The sequence below is a fragment of the Phaethon aethereus genome (assembly GCF_964289735.1).
Source record: "Phaethon aethereus genome assembly, chromosome: 4".
NCBI classification, from domain to species: Eukaryota; Metazoa; Chordata; class Aves; order Phaethontiformes; family Phaethontidae; genus Phaethon; species Phaethon aethereus.
Window position 1 is genome coordinate 18,088,864 of NC_138578.1, and position 19,215 is coordinate 18,108,078.

The following is a 19,215-nucleotide window of genomic DNA, read 5'->3' on the forward strand; positions in this document are numbered from 1 at the left end:
CACCTCGCCAGTTTCAGATTCTTATACTGCTGGAAAGGGGGGGGGAAGAAAAAAAACGGGTAAAAAGGATGAAAGAAAGAGTTTAATCATTTCAGTTCTCACATCTACCTTAGCAAAGACGTGACCCTTCTCAGAACTATAACTATAGAAAAATACCTGATCATCCCACCTACTCTGGAATGACCTCAGTTAAATGCAACCTGTCTGGAAATCAGTTGTGAAGACCTTGAAATCGTCTACCAAAATGTGTCAACTGCAAGTTTTCAAAGTCTTTCTACTTGACTGAAGTGGAATAGATTTGTAAAAAGATGGCAAAGACACATCCCTGATAAACTAAGTTTATTTCTCCTGTCAAATTTCAAACTTATGCTCCAAAACACTGGCATATAGAGCTTCCCCCCAGAAATGCTGCGGGGAGGGCAGGAGGGTGGTTTTGTTTTTTCTATCTAGGGAAGATGTTTTTCTCTAGTCTTGCTTCACAGGAACTAATAAATTAAACTACTGCGTCAAAATGGTGAAAAGTTTTGCTCTTATTTCTTTTTCTTTCTTCATAGGTAGAAGATACCTTTGTGAATGTGATTCCCTTACGCTTTTCATAAATTCAACACGAAGCTCCTATTTTGACTTTTGTATGGGATGACGGGGTCAGAAAGAAATTTTGAGTGGGTCATACAAAAAGCAGGACAAGAAAGGGGGGCACAAAGCACTAGCTGTAAGCAAGGTGGAATACAAATCTTCTGGGCATTGTTTCCTAAATAATTTATCTAATAGAGGCAAATCAAAGATATATTTCTGAAAATTTCAGTGGTGATGGCTAGACTCTGTAAATATTTTCAATATTTTTCATAGATATAATTCCATTTCTTTAAGATTTAGTTTTACATAGTCGAACCACCAAAAATACCTTTGGGTATTCCCAAAGGAAAAGCAGTCGAATGGCGTGCTGAAAATTAGAACAGAGACTCCTGCAGAGAAAAACAAAACAAAGGCCACAGAAGGCAACAAGCCACATGATTCAGCAGTTCCAAAGGCTCTAGCTGTTTGTGGGAAACTTTTTTTTAACACACATACGTTCATACTGAAGTATGCACAATATGTTGCCTGTTGGATTAAGACTTCAAAGTAATTTTCATTATAACATTTATATTTAAATAATTTCACTAGAATTCCCAGGTTTCTCTCTGAAGCCCAACATCCCTATTCGTATTGGGATGCTGAAAGTATTCATACACCATCCGTAAGGGGAAATCAGCACATTGATCTCGGTAGTTCAACAGAATGCAAAACTGAAATGGCATCCAAAGCCTTCAAAATAAGAAAGTCTTCTCAACATGCAGATCGCATGTGAAGAATGTCTTGTTATAGAAATACTTGCATGTTTCTTACTACACATAAAATCTGTGACAAGTAATCCACTAATTATTGGGTGTGTCTGAAAATCGAAAGTATATACAAATAAAATCCCACCATATTAAACGCATAGCAAAATCAAGGAACAGTTTATCAGTAAAAAATAAGACCTTAACATGAGCATACGGTAGCATGAGTTTTACAATTAAATGAGACTAAAATAGTTCCATGCAATATTTAGGCCACAATCAAAATAACTGAACGAAAAATTAGAAAAAAATTCAAGGGAAACATCTGCAAGGACAATGAAAGGGCATAACAGCCATCACAAGGATAATAGAGAGACATACACTCATTCCGGGGTAACCTGGGGTTTTTGTTTGTTTTATTTTGATGGGTTGGTTGTTTGGTTCGGTTTTCTGTTTTTAGACCCAATGGCACTGGTAAAAATTGTTAGGTGAGAGCTAAAGCAAATCACCAGCAACACAGATAGGACATGATTTTTTTTCTTCTGGAAATCAAAACACATTCTGCATAACAGATTAGGTATAAATGTAAAACTCTATGAAAGTTTTAAGTTAAAATCAACTTTTAAATATAGACATAACAGAAAAATCACCGATAATTTGAATTTGACAACAGCATAAGGCAGGCACCTACGTAAACTGATACTCTTTTTGAAGATTATGTAAGGATATTTATGGCCTGAATTTATTCATGCTTATCATCACTTAAGTCTGCATTCCAAACTCAGATATATTTCACTAAAAGAGGTGAATCTCAGATTTATCACAGCTGAGAATTTCAGGGGTTTTTTTTAGATAGGATTAGGCATAGTGATTTTTGCATTCAAATTTTGTTTTGTGGAAGTACTTTTTGACTTTAACTCAGAACCGGCTTTTTATTCTACTATTTTTTATGCCTTGAGTAAAAAAATGAAAATACATCAGCAGCATATTTTCATCCACAACACACATGTGGGTAAGTGCAGTAGCTACTTCAAACATGTGGAACTAAACTGACTTATCTCTTCCTTATCCTTTCACTGATAAACTGGCTCCTTCAAACTGACAGTTTTACAGACATTTGCAAGAACATAAAAGAAAATGCAAATAGATCATCTGTCTAGCACCCTTACAGTGAAACCTTATTGTTTATTCAAGGTCCCTGAGGGTCTAAACAAATAATATCTCTAGCAATAAAATAATGTTAGAGAAACTCCTTGTGCAAGACCCTTATGCTTTTGCACATACACTTACAAAGTATGCTTGGCAATACAAAGTGCATGATATACTTTACTCTGAGAGGATGGAGATGAGGTAAAAAAACAGAGAGTTGAATTAAATAACCATAGCTCTTAATTTTGTACAACAGACCTACCATACATAAATACACTGATGCCCTTTATGAAAGGAGTATCTGGTAAAATAATGAGCTCATTCAAAAATACACTTCCGGGGCTGGAAGTGTACAATGCAAGACTACAATGAAAGGTTTTACAAGCTAATATAAGGGATCTGTTACATAAACACATCTGTAGGTTAAACCAAAACAGATTTTATGAAACAATGGTGCACTCTCTAAAGAGAAGTTGCTTTAAAACAGTTTTTGTACTGAAATAGTATTAAACAGTTTCCATTGCATATCATTAGCATTTGAGAATTTTAAAAGTGTCATTCTGCTTTGGTAACTAGCCTTCAACGACTGTCACTGTAAAGTTGGAATTCTCTTTGAAATAGTTACTATAATCCATTGAATTTCTTAAACTACCTCTGCATTGATGGTATCTCACCTGACATTCATTTTTCTTACTTTAGCTTGTCTCCCACTAACTTATTTTATTGCAAGACTTCAAGGTTATTTTCACCTACGTTTGAAAATCAATGAATACCATTCTTTGCAAAACAAGCCAACTGCAGGAGAAAATTTACATTTTCCTATATGTAGGACTAGAATTCAAGAGTCATGACTCTTTTTTTATCTCCCGTTACTGCTTATTCCCAGGTTTCTTTTCTTCCAAGCATCCACCTCCTTTTTCACCTCAGCCTTTGACATGGCCTTGTTTATGACTTCACGCTTTGGGGAACAGCCCACATCTCTGTTCAGGAGAAGCAGAAATCCTGCTGGCAACTCTGCGTGGCTCAGAGGCAAAACAAATGAAACAACTTAAGTAAGAGGGGGAGGAGGCAGGCAATAGAAATTGAGTGGAACTTCTCAGTGTTTCCTACACTCAGTGTCAGTAAGGACACGATGGAATTCACTCCTACTTCCTACAGACTTTTCATACTCCCTCTTTACATTTGAGCAACCATTTGCAAACTTAATAGTGAAAGCCTCAAAATTGCGTTCTTTCGAGTGAAGCACTAATAAAACACATGTGAAATCTTTCAGGTACATAAACAGAGAAACTCAGAGCACCGGAGAAAACAGCGGGAGTGCAAACTGAAAGACAGTTCAAAAAAGTTCACACCACTTCAGATCATTACAACTGTAATTGAAACATTTAAAAGGAAAAAATAAGTGACAAACAAAAGTACAAGCATCCTGTTAGCATATTTACAATAGCTCAGACAACTCCACGAGGTCCTGCCTATCCAAACATTAGTCCTGCCTTTCCAATAGTCCTTCCTGGACACAGCACATGTAAATTCTCTGCATCAAATCTCACATTAAACCTATGAGCAAATCCAAGAAGGCAGAACTCAAGTAAATTCCTCCTCCTCGGATTATTACTAGTAAATACGCTCTTTTGCTCAATACCACCCTCCATAAGAGAGAAATGACGGGCTCAGCATGGGCCACGAAGGGGCTTTATTTTCTCCATTCACTTCCAAGATCTTTCAACAACTGGAGTAGCGATTCCAGCAGACCAGCAACCCATATACCAGCCATCAGCAACATACTGACAGGCAAGTTTAGACCACAAGGGGCACATTTGTATTCAGGAAGGGCTTTTTGTGCTGCCAAATAGTCTGCAGCTTGAATGAGTAAAGGTAGAGAAACTTCTCCTGCAAAAAGCCCAGGCAGTCTGAGGCTAAAACATGTTTTCACGCTCTTTCGAAGTATCAGAGGGACAGAGTGAACTTAGATGGTTATCTTTCCAACTTGTCAACACTTTGTATTCGGTAGGCCAGGACATGTCACATCCACTTGATATGAGCTTAGGACAATCTTAAGGGTCAAATATCTGAGATACTGACAGACCTTGAGCTATGGGCAAGATGCAAAGTTCATGAAAAAATATTGGGAAGGAGGCTGATGAATTCTGAGCACATGCAAATGGCAACGGAGGGATCTGGAACCAAAGGACTGACTAATATTTCAACACAGATCCTACCTTGACCAAGCAATATTGACATCACATCTACAGGTGGAGAATGCTCACATACTATATATAACTTATTCCCAAATTACGCTTATGTACACATTACAACTAAAACATTATCACTTGCTGTTTAATCCCATTTCAATGTCTGTATCTCCCTTTCACGTCTGTTTTGGAGTAAATCAACTCAAGTCTCCACAGTAAAGCATTATATGTTGTTATATTAAGGCTCATATTTGCTTAATCCATTTTTAAAACATATCAAACAAATATATCAAACACTAAAAAAAACTTTTTAGAAAAAACAGCTGAAATGTATTTTTAAAGGTAGCAATAATGTTTTAATAAAAAGCCATCACAAAATATGAAAAAGCCCAAAATGTATATTCACTACATAAGCCCCTGTCTCAGCACTTTTTTAAAAAGGATTTAATTATTTTTTTTCTTAATTATAAAAGTAAACAGACTTACAATAAACGTTAGCTGAAACAAATGAGAATGATGCACTGATTCTATGCTGCATGAAAATAAAAATTAGTGAAAGAACACGTGATTTGAACTCAGAGGAAAATTATATATATTATATTTTGGTTTTACAGGAAGCTCCCTCATTGCTACCTGTATCCTCAAATAAAAGAGTTAAAGGCCGTATACATAACTTCATTTCAAACTTAAATGTGAGCAATTTACATAAGCAATGTAAGTGTAAACCACTTCAACTCTGCAAAATTTTTGTTTCCATGCCATTATTTTACTGGGAAAAAAAAGAAACAGTCTCACGTTTTAATCTATTTAAGACATGATTTCATTTATCCCTTTACTTTTTCTTTTAATTAATTAGATCGCCAGTCTAAACATGTCTACTATTTTTAATCCTGATTAGTTTCTTTTTATGCGTATCAGTTCTGATTACATGTCCAATTTTTGCCAAAACTCCCAGACATGCTGGAAGTCACACAGTTACAAACTACATAAGTATTGTTTACTGTCTGGAATTCTTATACATTCTACAGGCACAGGAGCACTTTTTTTTTTTTCCTTCTATAAGTTCTTAAAAGATTGACTAAATCTGAAAATCAATGTTCAGCTGTTTTGTTTCTATGAAAAGTGAATACTGACTTCAGAAATTGTAATAACTAAGCCCACATCTAACCTGCATAAACCAGTAAGAAGTTAACAAATTAGCAATTATTTTAAACAGTTTCAATGTAGGCAAGGTTTTATTATTTTAAAAACAGATTAGCTGCTCAGAGCCAATCTCCCCCAAAGAACTGTGACATTTTCAAAGACAGCTAATTTTCCTAGTCCAAACATTACTCCTGGACTAGTATAGAGCTACCTCCTGCAATTTCAGTGACAAAATGGATTCTCCCTTTTGCAAAGAACAAGAACATACTAGATTTCAATAGCTTATCTTTTCTTTTATCATGGCTGGAACAAAACCTTTTTGATTTTCCCAAGAAATGCAATGGATGAAGATGGCAACAAATATCTTCCAGACACACAAGTACTACAGGACATGACAACAGATTATTTTTTCCTTCAGGAATTCCTTTGCAATTTAGATGTAAGTTTATAAAAACAGGAAGCAAGAAACTCAAACATTGAAAAGAAACACCAATAATCAGGCATAGATTGAGATTTCCTTGATTAAGATGCAAATCAGTGTTAAGTCTTGATGTTAAACTTCATGGGCACAAACAATTATGAGATCCTACACAGCCTTGTGACTTAAACATGGCTAAGTAGAAAAGCATGCCTTTGACACAGCATATAAGGTTAAACATCATTTATCTCATACAGAATGACCAGAGAGACTAAGGCTTCAAAGGACCACTTGCTTATAAACAACCTACTCAATTTTGTCCCCACTGAAAAAACTGTCCAAAGCTATTAGTTCAGCATCAACACTGAATTTGACCTCAGGCTAAAGCTATTGGAAACACTTGTATACGATTTTCAGTCCTACTTAGCATTAACACATATACCCTTGGACAAATACTCTACAGTTTATAAATAAGCTTATATTTTACATAACGAAAAATCTGTAACAAAAATTAGTCTTTAGAACATACCATATTTATACTAAATAGGAGTTAATATAGTATACCTCCTTTACAGAAAACTATGAGGAATCTTGAAATTATGACAAAAACTTGTCAGACATTTGCATTTGTTCCGCTAGATGAAGACAAAAGGAGAACCTCCAAAAAGTTCAGCAAAGCTTTTTTTCTTTTTAATACAACACTATTTTAAAAAAAATTAGTTATTTATAAACAGGTTATTTTTTACATTTGTGTAGCTACAGCATCAAAACTGGGATAATAAAATGGTCTGGGGGATAAACTCTCAGAAAACATCAAAAAGGATGAATTCTTATATTCAGGAACCCATATAATGTCACTGACAACTGGCCCAGTTTAACCTAAAGTCATGTCTATTTTCCTGTAAAGTACCTGATGCTGCTCTTTGTTAGACAGACGGATACCGAATGCAGGCCTACAAGCTGGTACATGGGGGCATATGACAAAGATATAGACAAAGTAGCATGGAGGACACGAAGGTCTCAAAGGTTTTTTTTTTTCTGTCTTGATAATTTAGGACATGTTATACCACATACACTCCAATAGTTTAAAAAAAACAAAAAGTGTAAAACACCATATTCCCAGATTATTGGCACATTTTCCCCTAAGAAAATAAAACAAGCAGTAAGTATCAATATTCTTAGTATAAGCAAGACAAATAATATATATGTACACTAACCAGTATTACAATGGAAGGCAACTAATGACTTAATGTCTGAAAAACAGTTTTTCTCATCTACAGTGTTTTGAGATATGGATAACTATTGAAAAACTTCTCACCTTCACATAACAAAAAACACCGAACAAAAACTTGTTCATATGTAATCCCTTACTCACCAGGAGATTCTCCTGACAAATCCAGGGCTTGGGCCGAATCTAAAGAAGAAACCACACTGACAGCATTTGTAGGAATACCCACAGCAGCTGTAGAAGAGGAAATGGATGATTTCTTTGGGGGTACGACAACACTCCTAGGTAAAGAAAAAAGGTAGTAAATAATACTGTATGAAGGTTCACACATCACAGTCCTTGTTTACACACCTGGCACATACACTTCTATGTCCTGCAAAAGTACCGTTCCTTCCCTGTTTGTTTTTCCCCACCATCTTTGGCAACCTACCTTAACCTAAAGGACACTTCACCCTTGTTTAGTTTTTATGGTACACTTTAATATCTCACCCACTTCCACAAAATCCCTGACAAACAAGCAGGCAGTTAGAAGATCAGCAGGGTAAGTGACCCTCAAGTATGTCTTACTTTTCACCTTAGTTTCCCTAAGATTTGGTTTTAAGCTTCAGGCAAAATCTTTTACAAAAGATACCACAGTATTCATTAAGATAAACTAGCAATACTGAAGGTTGCCTTGACAGTATACTACCTCTGGAATTCTAATGCAGAACAGAAGACTAACTGAAGAAGGATACACTAGCTAAAAACATCCTAACACATATCCGCATGCACATACAAACATTCACACATCTTAAAAATATGGCTAAGGCATGAATTTGAGTATACCTTGTCAATCAAGTTTTCCTTATGTAACAAATCAAAACATTCTTTGGAGTTGGAGAGAGAATCGCCATCTCCACTTGTATAGTTAAATGTCAGGCCTTATAGTCAGCATTAAAGATTACACAAGAGGAGAAGATGCAAAGTGACAAGTTAGGCATGGAGATTTATCTCACATGTTACCAAGACATCTATTTATGCTACGCCAATTACAATTAAAACGTAGTACTTTATCCCGAATACCTAAAAGACCTTGTTAAGCATACGTTAAAGGCATTTTTAATTGCAAGTTAGCTCCATAAACATGCAAAAACCCAGCTAATGAGGTAAAGAGTACAGCTGATATATAATGCACTCCCACAGCAGCGCTTACTTTTAATTACCTGGTGTTAACTGTAAGCCGAAAGTCTTCAACATTCAATTTATTTAATGACATCTTTTGTTGACAGTACTATAACTACACACTGAAAGTATTCCCTTAATAGCTTTAAAATATTCATTTTCTAAATAAAGTAACTTAGAAACTTGACCCAAAATTCAGGTGTGATAATAACAACCAAAGAAGTTATGCCAAGTATTTCTAAAATAGTTCTTCCTAGAATGGAAAAAAAGGACTATATTTGACTCCCTTCTTCAGTCCAAAGGATGTCAAAAAAGCTAGACCACATTACTGATTAAATCAACCCTCCTTAATGGCAGGAGTAGGCAGGCACCTTACTTGGAGGCAGTACATGTCATATCATTATAAGGGTGACTGCTAATGTTAACTATACACTAAAAAAATAGAAGCAACAACACCTGAGCCCCAAGTCAAGATGTTGTGCCTAAACCATGAATTTTGATCGTATGTTCATGTCAGTTCCCCTGAAATATGAAAAATGCACTAAAAAAAATTTAATCAGATATTTGGACTGTCTTCTACATTATCAATTAATTTTGCATCACCCAGGTATAAGAAGGGGATCTGTTGCTCAAGGTTCTGTGACATTCACTGCCTGGAAACTGTTAACTACTGTTCTATAACATTAAAATACCTGGAAGCGGCTGGGAAATTAATACAAGTTTACTGAGTACAAGATTGTCCTGGTTTCAGCCAGGGTAGAGTTAATTTTCTTCACAGAAGCTAGCGTGAGGCTATGTTTTGGATTTGGGATGAGAAAATGTTGATAATGTGCTGATGTTTTGAGTTGTTGATAAGTAGTCAAGGACAGTCCAGCTTCTCATGCTGGCCTGCAGCGAGCAGGCTTGGGGTGCACGGGAAGCTGGGAGGGGACACAGCTGGGACAGCTGACCCAGGCTGGCCAAAGAGATATTCCATACCATATAACGTCATGCTCAGTATATAAAGCTGGGACGAAGAAGAAGGAAGGGGTGGAGGGACGTTCGGAGTTATGGCGTCTGTCTTCCCAAGAAACCATTACGAGTGACGGAGCCCTGCTTCCCTGGAGATGGCTGAACACCTGCCTGCCTGCCCATGGGGAGTGGTGAATGGATTCTTTGTCTTACTTTGCTTGTGTGCGCGGCTTTCGCTTTACCTATTAAACTGTCTTTATCTTAGACCATGGGTTTCCTCACTTTTACTCTTCCGATTCTCTCCCCCGTCCCACCGTGGGGGAGTGAGCGAGCGGCTGCGTGGGGCTTAGTTGCCAGCTGGGGCTAAACCACGACAAAGATGCACCAACACATAGTAAACTTTTGGAAATTTCTCCAGCATTCACTGTCCAGCACTGAGGCCCAGGTATGTTCCTTCACAGATTTTAAGTTCCTACTGAATAGCTACCCAATTCAAGGAATACTGATCAATATTTAATTTAATATAAACCCAAACTGTACAGAAATATTACAAATACATGTGTATTCATGTGGAGTCATTGAGATCTCAGTGCATGAGCTGGAAGCGCAACCACTAAGTTACAGAATTCACAGAATCACAGAACGGTAGGGTTTCACAGAATCACAAAATCACTAGGTTGGAAAGGACCTTTAAGACCATCAAGTCCAACCATTAATCCAGCACCACCATGTCCCCTAAACCATGTCCTGAAGCGCCACATCCACACGTTTTTTGAACACTTCCAGAGATGGCGACTCCACCACCTCTCTGGGCAGCCTGTTTCAATGCCTGACCACCCTCTCAGTGAAGAAATTTTTCCTCATATCCAATCTAAACCTCCCCTGGCGCAACTTGAGGCCATTTCCTCTTGTCCTATCGCTAGTTACTTGGGAGAAGAGATCAACACCCTCGTCGCCACAACCCCCTTTCAGGTAGTTGTAGAGAGTGATAAGGTCTCCCCTCAGCCTCCTCTTCTCCAGACTAAACAACCCCAGTTCCCTCAGCCGCTCCTCATAAGACTTGTGCTCCAGACCCCTCACCAGCTTCGTTGCCCTTCTCTGGACACGCTCCAGCACCTCAAAATCCTTCTTGTAGTGAGGGGCCCAAAACTGAACACAGTATTCGAGGTGCGGCCTCACCAGTGCCAAGTACAGGGGTACAATCACTTCCCTACTCCTGCTGGCCACACTATTTCTGATACAGGCCAGGACGCTGTTGGCCACCTTGGCCACCTGGGCACACTGCCGGCTCATGCTGTCAACCAGCACCCCCAGGTGCCTTTCCGCTGGGCTGCTCTCCAGCCACTCCTCCCCAAGCCTGTAGCGTTGCATGGGGTTGTTGTGGCCAAAGTGCAGGACCCGGCACTTGGCCTTATTAAACCTCATACAGTTGGCCTCTGCCCATCGATCCAGCCTGTCCAGATCCCTCTGCAGAGCCCTCCTACCCTCCAGCAGATCAACACTCCCACCCAACTTGGTGTCATCTGCAAACTTACTGAGGGAGCACTCAATTCCCTCATCCAGATCATCAATAAAGATATTGAATAAGACCGGCCCCAGAACCGAGCCCTGGGGAACACTGCTTGTGACCGGCCGCCAGCCGGATTTAACGCCGTTCACCACAACTCTCTGGGCTCGGCCATCCAGCCAGTTCCTCACCCAGCGAAGAGTAAACCCATCTAAGCCACGAGCCGCCCGTTTCTCCAGGAGAATGCGTGGGAGACGCTGTCAAAGGCTTTACTAAAGTCCAGGTAGACAACGTCCACAGTCTTTCCCTCATCCACTAGGCGGGTCACCTGGTCATAGAAGGAGATCAGGTTGGTCAAGCAGGACCTGCCTTTCATGAACCCATGCTGGCTGGGCCTGATCCCTTGGTTGTCCTGCACATGCCCTGTGAGCACTCTCTCAAGACCAACCGCTCCATAATCTTCCCCGGTACAGAGGTCAGGCTGACAGGCCTGTAGTTCCCCAAATCCTCCTTCCGGCCTTTCTTGTAGACGGGCGTCACATTGGCAAGCCTCCAGTCTTCCGGGACCTCCCCTGTTAACCAGGACTGCTGATACATGATGGAGAGTGGTTTGGCAAGCTCCTCTGCCAGCTCTCTCAGTACTCTTGGGTGGATCTCATCAGGCCCCATAGACTTGTGGGTGTCCAGGTGGTTTAGCATGTCCTTGACTGCTTCCTCCTGGATTATGAGGAGTACATTGTGCTCTCCATCCCCATCTTCCAGCTCAGGGTGCTGAATATCCTGTGGATACCTGGACTGGCTATTAAAGACTGAGGCAAAGAAGGCATTAAGTACCTCAGCCTTGTCCTCGTCCTTGGAGACAATGTTCCCTGCCATATCCAGTAGGGGATGGAGATTCTCCTTGCCTCTCTTTTGTTGTTAATATATTTGTAAAAACATTTTTTATTATCCTTTACGACTGTGGCCAGACTGAGCTCTAGCTGGGCTTTTGCCTTTCTAATTTTGTCCCTGCTTGACCTAACAAGATCCTTGTACTCTTACTTCTTGTTTGGAAGGGACCTCTGAAGATCATCTGGTCCAACCCCCCTGCCAAGGCAGGATCACCTAGGGCAGGTTGCACAGGAACACGTCTAGTTGGGTTTTGAAGGTCTCCAGAGAAGGACACTCCACAACCTCTCTGGGCAGCCTGTTCCAGTGCTCTGTCATCCTCACAGTAAAGCAGTTTTTCCTCATGTTGAGGTGGAACTTCCTGTGCTGCAGTTTATGCCCATTGCCCCTTGTCCTATCACTGGGCACTACTGAAAAGAGACTGGCTCCATCCTCCTGACAGTCACCCTTCAGATTTTATAGACATTGATAGGGTCCCCTCTCAGCCTTCTCTTCTCCAGACCAAACAGCCCCAGGTCTCTCAGCTTTTCCTCATACAAGAGATGTTCGAGTCCCTTAATCATCAACCTCCAGAAGTCCTCATGTACTCTCTCTAAAAGTTCTCTGTCTCCCTTGAACCAGGGAGCCCAGAACTGGACACAGTACTCCAGATGAGGCCTCACCAGTGCAGAGTAGAGGGGGAGGATAACCTCTCTCAACCTGCTGGTCACACTCTTCTTAATGCACCCCAGGATACCACTGGCCCTCGGTCAACAGGGCACATTGCTGTCCCATAGACAAACTTATTGTCCATTTGCTGCTAACTAATACTCACACATGATTATATTGCATGAAAGGTGATATAGGAGAATGTTTAGTGACAAATTTTGGTCCAATGTAGGTGGCAATTGTGCACATATAGGTAGTGTCTGTTCAAAACATGTAATTCATGTAAGTCATTTTAAATTGGAAAAAAACAAACTACCTTGAGGGTAAACACAAATTTTCTAGAGAAGTTTTCCAGGGCTTAAAGTCAATCTAAATTTTCTCAAAACATCAAATCAGACTGGCTGGGTCCTCTGAATGCCTATGAACGCTACAGATCCTACTTTCCTGACTCCACTAAGAGTCCCAGGAACTATGAAACAGGTGGTATTTTAAGATGTAAAGGGCAAGCCAGACCCACACCTTAAAAAAAAATCATATATAAATGGCTGAACTTCGACTAATTTTATATATTAGAACTACCCCCTTTCAGATGAAAATACAGAAATGAACATGCTGGAAGGATCAAGAAAGAATTTTGGAACAGGCGTAATTTTTAGCACTACTAACAAGAAGCTCCGCACAGTGCAAGTAACAGTTCTGGATCTGCAAGAGAGCAAGGAAGCCTTGTGCAGATGACGCTGTTACCTTAACACTGCTCATCTGCAGCTGACAATAAGTAGAAACAAAAGAAACCCCAGCTACAACAGTCTTCCATTTTCTGTGCTGTTTCTGACACAACACTATATATTATCATTCCTTCCTGTAAACTTCTACTGACCCTCAGCATGCTTAAGTGTAGTTGCACTGAGGGAGTAGTTTCAGCAAGTTGCCAGACTCTCTATAGCTACCCAAGGAGAGGTGCATTCAAGAAAAGGAATTAGACCTTTTTTTTTCCTGGCCTGCGACAGACAGCAGTAGATGTCCAGAGTAGTCCCTCTTGTCTTTTAAAATTTTTTGTATACCTTCTCACCTTCAAATTTGTAGAACTTTGGGAATATAAGCTGCTACTCTCATCTTCAGTAACTTTAATTTCCATGAAGCACATCAAAAAGGAATTATATTCTAACACTTCCCTTATAATTTTAGGATGTAGCAATGGCATTCAATTTAAGGAAGATTACTAGCACCAGGAATACGGCATTAATACACAGCTGCAAAGTAGAGCTGCTAGCAGCTTTTTTTTTTTTTTTTTTAATTAGCCAACATCATTCCTTCTGCTTTGATTCAAGGAATAAAAGTTAATAAATACAGGTTTCAGACTTCGAAATGCAGAAGAATGTATGCTGCCTTATAAACAGTAGACATGGGTGTGCACATGTGTATTCCAGACACGGTCACCACGTGCCTTGAGCAAGAGACATTGACCCTCACAATATTTTCTGAGAAAATTTGGTTGTTTATCATATCCCACTAAAAAGAAACAGTTTTGGCTTTCAGCTAAAAAAAAGGCAAAAAAAAAAAAAAAATCTACTTAATAAAATCTATGATAATTCCTGTATTTAAAGGTCATGTTAGATCCTGGTCCCCTCTGTTACAAGCTTGCTTAAGGATTCAGAGTGTTCACGATGCACCACAGCCAAAGACTTCTGCTGTGCTCCATAACTATTCAGCAAGATAAAAGGCAACAGTATAGGGGCTGGAGAAATTGCTGCTTCACATTACAAAATTTGAACCTTAGAAGAAAACAGAGGCTTTGAACAACTCACCATAAAGCTGTTTTCTATCCTCAGAATAGTTCTCAAAAGAATTTATTTTAGATAGTGATCTTGATCAACTGAAATGATTAAGATTTTTTCAGCAAAATAAAATAAATAGTATTTCTGGTGAGGAAAGAACGTCCCTTCTGTCCCTTCTGAAAGCTATGCCAATCTGAAGCACACTGCCAAAAGACACTGGATATTGTCCAAAAACGTGATGTTAAGAAACCCCAAACCCTGACTGTACTTTCTCTCTGTCTTCTGGTCAGTTGCCATGACCTTCTGATGGAAAAAAAAAAAAAAAATTCCATAAAATAATTCAAGAACCACAAACCAAAACATAATTATGTTATAGCTACACCTTGCTGCATTATTTGTAATATTATGCTTACTACTATGTAGGTCTTCCCTTTCAACAGCGCAACTGACCAATGTTACAGTTGCAGGATTTGTTTTAGGAGATTCCATTTCCAGGCCTTCTTCAAGGTATGAAAGTACTAATGTCAGTAACATACAGATTCATATTTACCACATACTGGAAAGCAAATTGAGATATTAGAAGCATAAACATTGGTCATATTTGTTTATTTACATTCTGAAATTCCTACTTTTTTTGTTCTTTGTGTAGTAGTATGATATCTTCTCTGAATATTTAGGTGGAAATGCAACTATGTTCAAACTGAAATATTTGCCATTATCCATCAATGCTCCTTTGTATTCTTCTTTTAAAAGATTATTTAAATTCTAATAGAAATAAAATGAATGCAACTGGCAGAAAGAATGTATGAAACAGAGGAAAAATCAAGATTACATATTGTAAATAAACTATGTGGAAAACATGAAGTGTTTAGCACATTATTAAATCAGGTACATTTCTCAGAGAAGCATCTTAAAAATTAATGTGCCTTCAACTTACCTCAAGTAATAGGGCACTTATCTGTGTACTCTTTAAAACTAAGACAGTCCTGGTTTGTAGCTAAACTGATAAGCATTTCTTAAGAAGTTAAATATTGCTCACATATTGATGAATATTTTGTTCACAAGTGGCCTTATAGTATATTTCTTTAGATCTACAAAAATAATGTATTTTTTTAAACATCTAATCATGCATTCATTTCATCAGAATAACAACGTACATTAAGCAACCTCACACATGAGTAGAGACGTGTCATATGGAAGAAAACTGTCAATACATTTTACTCCTTAACATTCACATTATCACACCATTTCAATTAACTCTATAGTTTTGGGTTACGTTTGTATATTGTAACAGCCTCTATCATAATATTCACATACAGGAGAAATAAAATAAACTAGAAAAATTGCACAAAAAATATTCTTAAAGTGTATTTCAAGCAGACCTCAAGCACTGTGGTAAAAATGATAGTTTAGTTGCCTCATTTACATGAATGTATTAGATGTTTGCCTTTTTTAATTTAAAATCAAGTATATAAGGTTTAAAGTAGGAATTTACAGCACATGAACTGATAAACGTAGGTCAGGCATAGTGAGAACTAGCCACCATAAATACATCTTAGCCAGAAGGTCAGTGTGTTATTAGTCCCAATTATATTGAAGTGTAAGAAGCCTTCGTGTTGCAGACAATTATTCACTGCTGAATGAGCACAGACCACTGAGCTGAACACCGACTTCCATCACAGACAAAGGCTTGCACAATAATGATCTATTCTGCCAAATTCTATAAGGATTTACTTATTGAAAGCTTTCTTGATTTCAGAGCACTGATTCTTCTGTTTCAATATAAAGATACAAAATATCCATAAATATCACCTAAACTTTGAGTACATTTTCCTGAATTTTTTTTTTTTTTTAAGTTGGCAAGTCTGCAATTAATTTAAATATATTTATGTTACAAATTTTCCCTGGGTGCGAGTCAAATATTCCTAATACAACATGGGCCAGGCCAAACTGATGACCTCACTATAATTTAAAAATACTTAAATGAGCTCTAATTACTCTTGGCATACTGGAATTTGTACAGATTTAATTCTTAGCATTCCATTTTTTAGCACTGTACAGCAACACAGGTGACAGTTTGTCTGTTTCCCTATGGGATAATGGTTTTAATTCAAAACCAAAAGAAGTTAGTCTTGTTCCAGACTACCAGAAAGATGCCCACTGCAGGGCTCCTATGCAATGAGCAAAAGACCAGTAAAGAGGATGGGACTTGTTTTTAGCTCAGCCAGGAAAGCAGTCTGCCACGTCAGTATCATTCTATGGGCTCTGCTGCCTGTAGCTAATACCCATTCTCTTATGTCCCCTTTGAAATACCCAACGAGAAAGGAAGAATAAGAGACTCTCAAAACCATGAGAGATCGAGGCGGGGAGGGTGGAATGAGAATTGATGATAGAAAGAATACAATCAATTTTGTAAGAGAACTTTAAAATCAGCTTGGCAGGGAGACAACTTCAAATGGTTTGCCTCTTCGGCCCCTGCAGAATGCAAATTGTTGGTGGCCAAAAGAGCTGAGCTTCTCATCACAGCATATGCACCTTGATCTACAAATCCCCCATTCTCATATTGTGTCTCTACCTGTACGTAATAGACTTAATCTTGTCAATGACGAGTTTATTCTTTTTACATTTGAGGCTCAAATCAATGACACCTAAAATATACTCATTCCACATAAAAGAAGAAAGAGGACTTTGATTAAATTTAACTGAAATACCACAACCAACCATTACAAAGGCACATGCACGCCACTGACTGACAAATGTACAAACATAGGCTGAGCCAAACTAAGCAGCTTAAGAGACAATGTTCCAAAAAAGATAAACAAGCTTATTAACATATCTGTTCTGTAAGTTACAGCTTAGCTACAGATTTAAGCTCTATGGCACAAGACCATGATTTAAGAGCCTATATTCCTCTGAACCCTCAGCATCAGCTTCCCATAATAACACTGAATGCTTCCACAAAGAGCACTAGAAGGCAGGAGAGACGAAGATGTTATTTTAAACTGCACAGTAAAAATGGCAAGTGATAGGTTACAGGTTTTATTAGACCAACTGAACAGAAATGTCATCTCTTTTTTTTACTCTAAGCTTTGGTTATTTTTATTTCTGTTTTATTTAAATTTGCTTACATTAGTAGCCGCCCCCCCCCACCCCCCAGTTTTTCCTACAAGATTACTACTAAATAAGAAAACTCCTGATTTAGGACACACTGAAATTGTAACACTAATTCATGTCCCTGTGGATCTTGGGAAAAAGCCAATGCAAGTCTTGAACTTTTATCATGATAAACCCTTGGCACCCACTAATCACAAGATTGCATCTTCACATAAGATAAGGGGAAGATTTTTGGCATGGGAATGAGCACATACACCTAGCTGTTTGCAAAGGCTTGCAACCTGGCAGCCTTTCAGTAAGGTTTCACTCACATAGCTGTTACTGTATACTCTCCAGCTATGGCTGGGAAGTTGATAATCCTTAAGATATGAGGAGAGTTTTGATTTCTGACCCAGCATTCCTGAGATAAATGCAGGATCAGAGAGACTCTTTGAAATTCCCAGAGATACCTCACTGGTAAACTACTACATGGGAACAACTTCTAAAAAGTGTCTTTAAAAAGAAAAAAAAAAAGTTAACTCACAGACTTGTGTTTGCCATCAAACCATATATTAAAGTAAAGCAGACACAGAAAACAAGAGAGCATCCCAAAGCCTGTTTTAACAAACTCTCCCAATGCCCAATGTACCTTAGTATTTTTGTCTACCCCAGAGAGCAGAGCTATTTCCAACTCTACTACAGTTTCTTGTAAAAAGGTTTTTCTTTCCCTGGTACAATTCCTTTACGTTGTCACTAGCTGTCATTTCAGAGCATAAACTTGTATTTTAAGCATAGTGGCACTATATAAAGATACAGTCACCTTCAAGTGGCCATGAAACTTTCCCACCTATATAATTTTAAATATAAATGTTTCATATACACAGTTATTCTGTCTTTTTGATTAACTGATTTATTAGCTTGTTAGCAACATGCCTTATAGATCAACGTATTTACCATAGATGCAAGATTGTGCCTGTCATTATCATATGATAATTGTCTAGAGGTAAGACTTCTACATCGTTAAGCACACTTTTGTCTACCTGACATACCCACAAAAGGAAGGAAATGAAAAATTAAGCCACCTAAAAACACAGAGCCACTGACATACCAAGGTCACGTGCAACTGCTGAAGGACAAAATATTTTATACTAGTTCATGACCTTTTCCTCACCCACTACACACACAGTCACAGGAAACTAATACCCACAAGGTATCACTGTGGATCAGTCATAAACACCTACAAACCCCCTTGCCCTCTGCTCTTCCATTCACAAGCATGGTGCTGTCTACTGCTTCAGTCCATGCACGCCTTTCACTCCTCTGTATGTATTCCTTCAGCAGACTAGCTTCTTTTCGGTATTTCATATAGTAATTATGTCTCAAGGATAAGTGAGAGAATGTTGAAAGATGTGGTTACAAATGGCTAGTACTTCAGAGGTAGGAAAAGGGGAGAAGAGTCCATCTGGGACAGTGCAGCACTGGAAAAGTAAAAGGGCAAAACAGCAAGTAGTTCAACTTTTCAGTGATTTGCTTTACTAAACATTCTGCAACTTCAGTTGGGGTTTTTTTTTTCCTATTTGAGTGACTTTGTAACTATACAGAAAAAAACACAGAATTGCAAGTGACTGAAGGGCTGCTACCAATGCCCAGTATTTCGTTAGCGTACATGTTATGAAATTAAATCGCAGTTTGCTCTGATAAGACGGTTTTGTAGGCGTAATCTACCTATGCCAAATAGCAGCA

General features: G+C 38.5%; 1 protein-coding gene across 3 annotated transcripts in view; it reads right to left on the reverse strand.

The window, feature by feature from the left end:
- The window catches only part of LRBA (LPS responsive beige-like anchor protein), a gene marked incomplete at its 3' end in the record, with an annotated part of 428,602 nt that overhangs the window by 311,691 nt on the left and 97,696 nt on the right, over positions 1 to 19,215 (reverse strand). For all 3 annotated transcript variants that reach the window (XM_081999652.1, XM_081999651.1, XM_081999650.1), the window contains one exon: positions 7,597 to 7,730. In XM_081999652.1, coding sequence (XP_081855778.1) covers positions 7,597 to 7,730 — 134 coding nt within the window. The remainder of the gene's footprint in view (positions 1 to 7,596; positions 7,731 to 19,215) is intronic.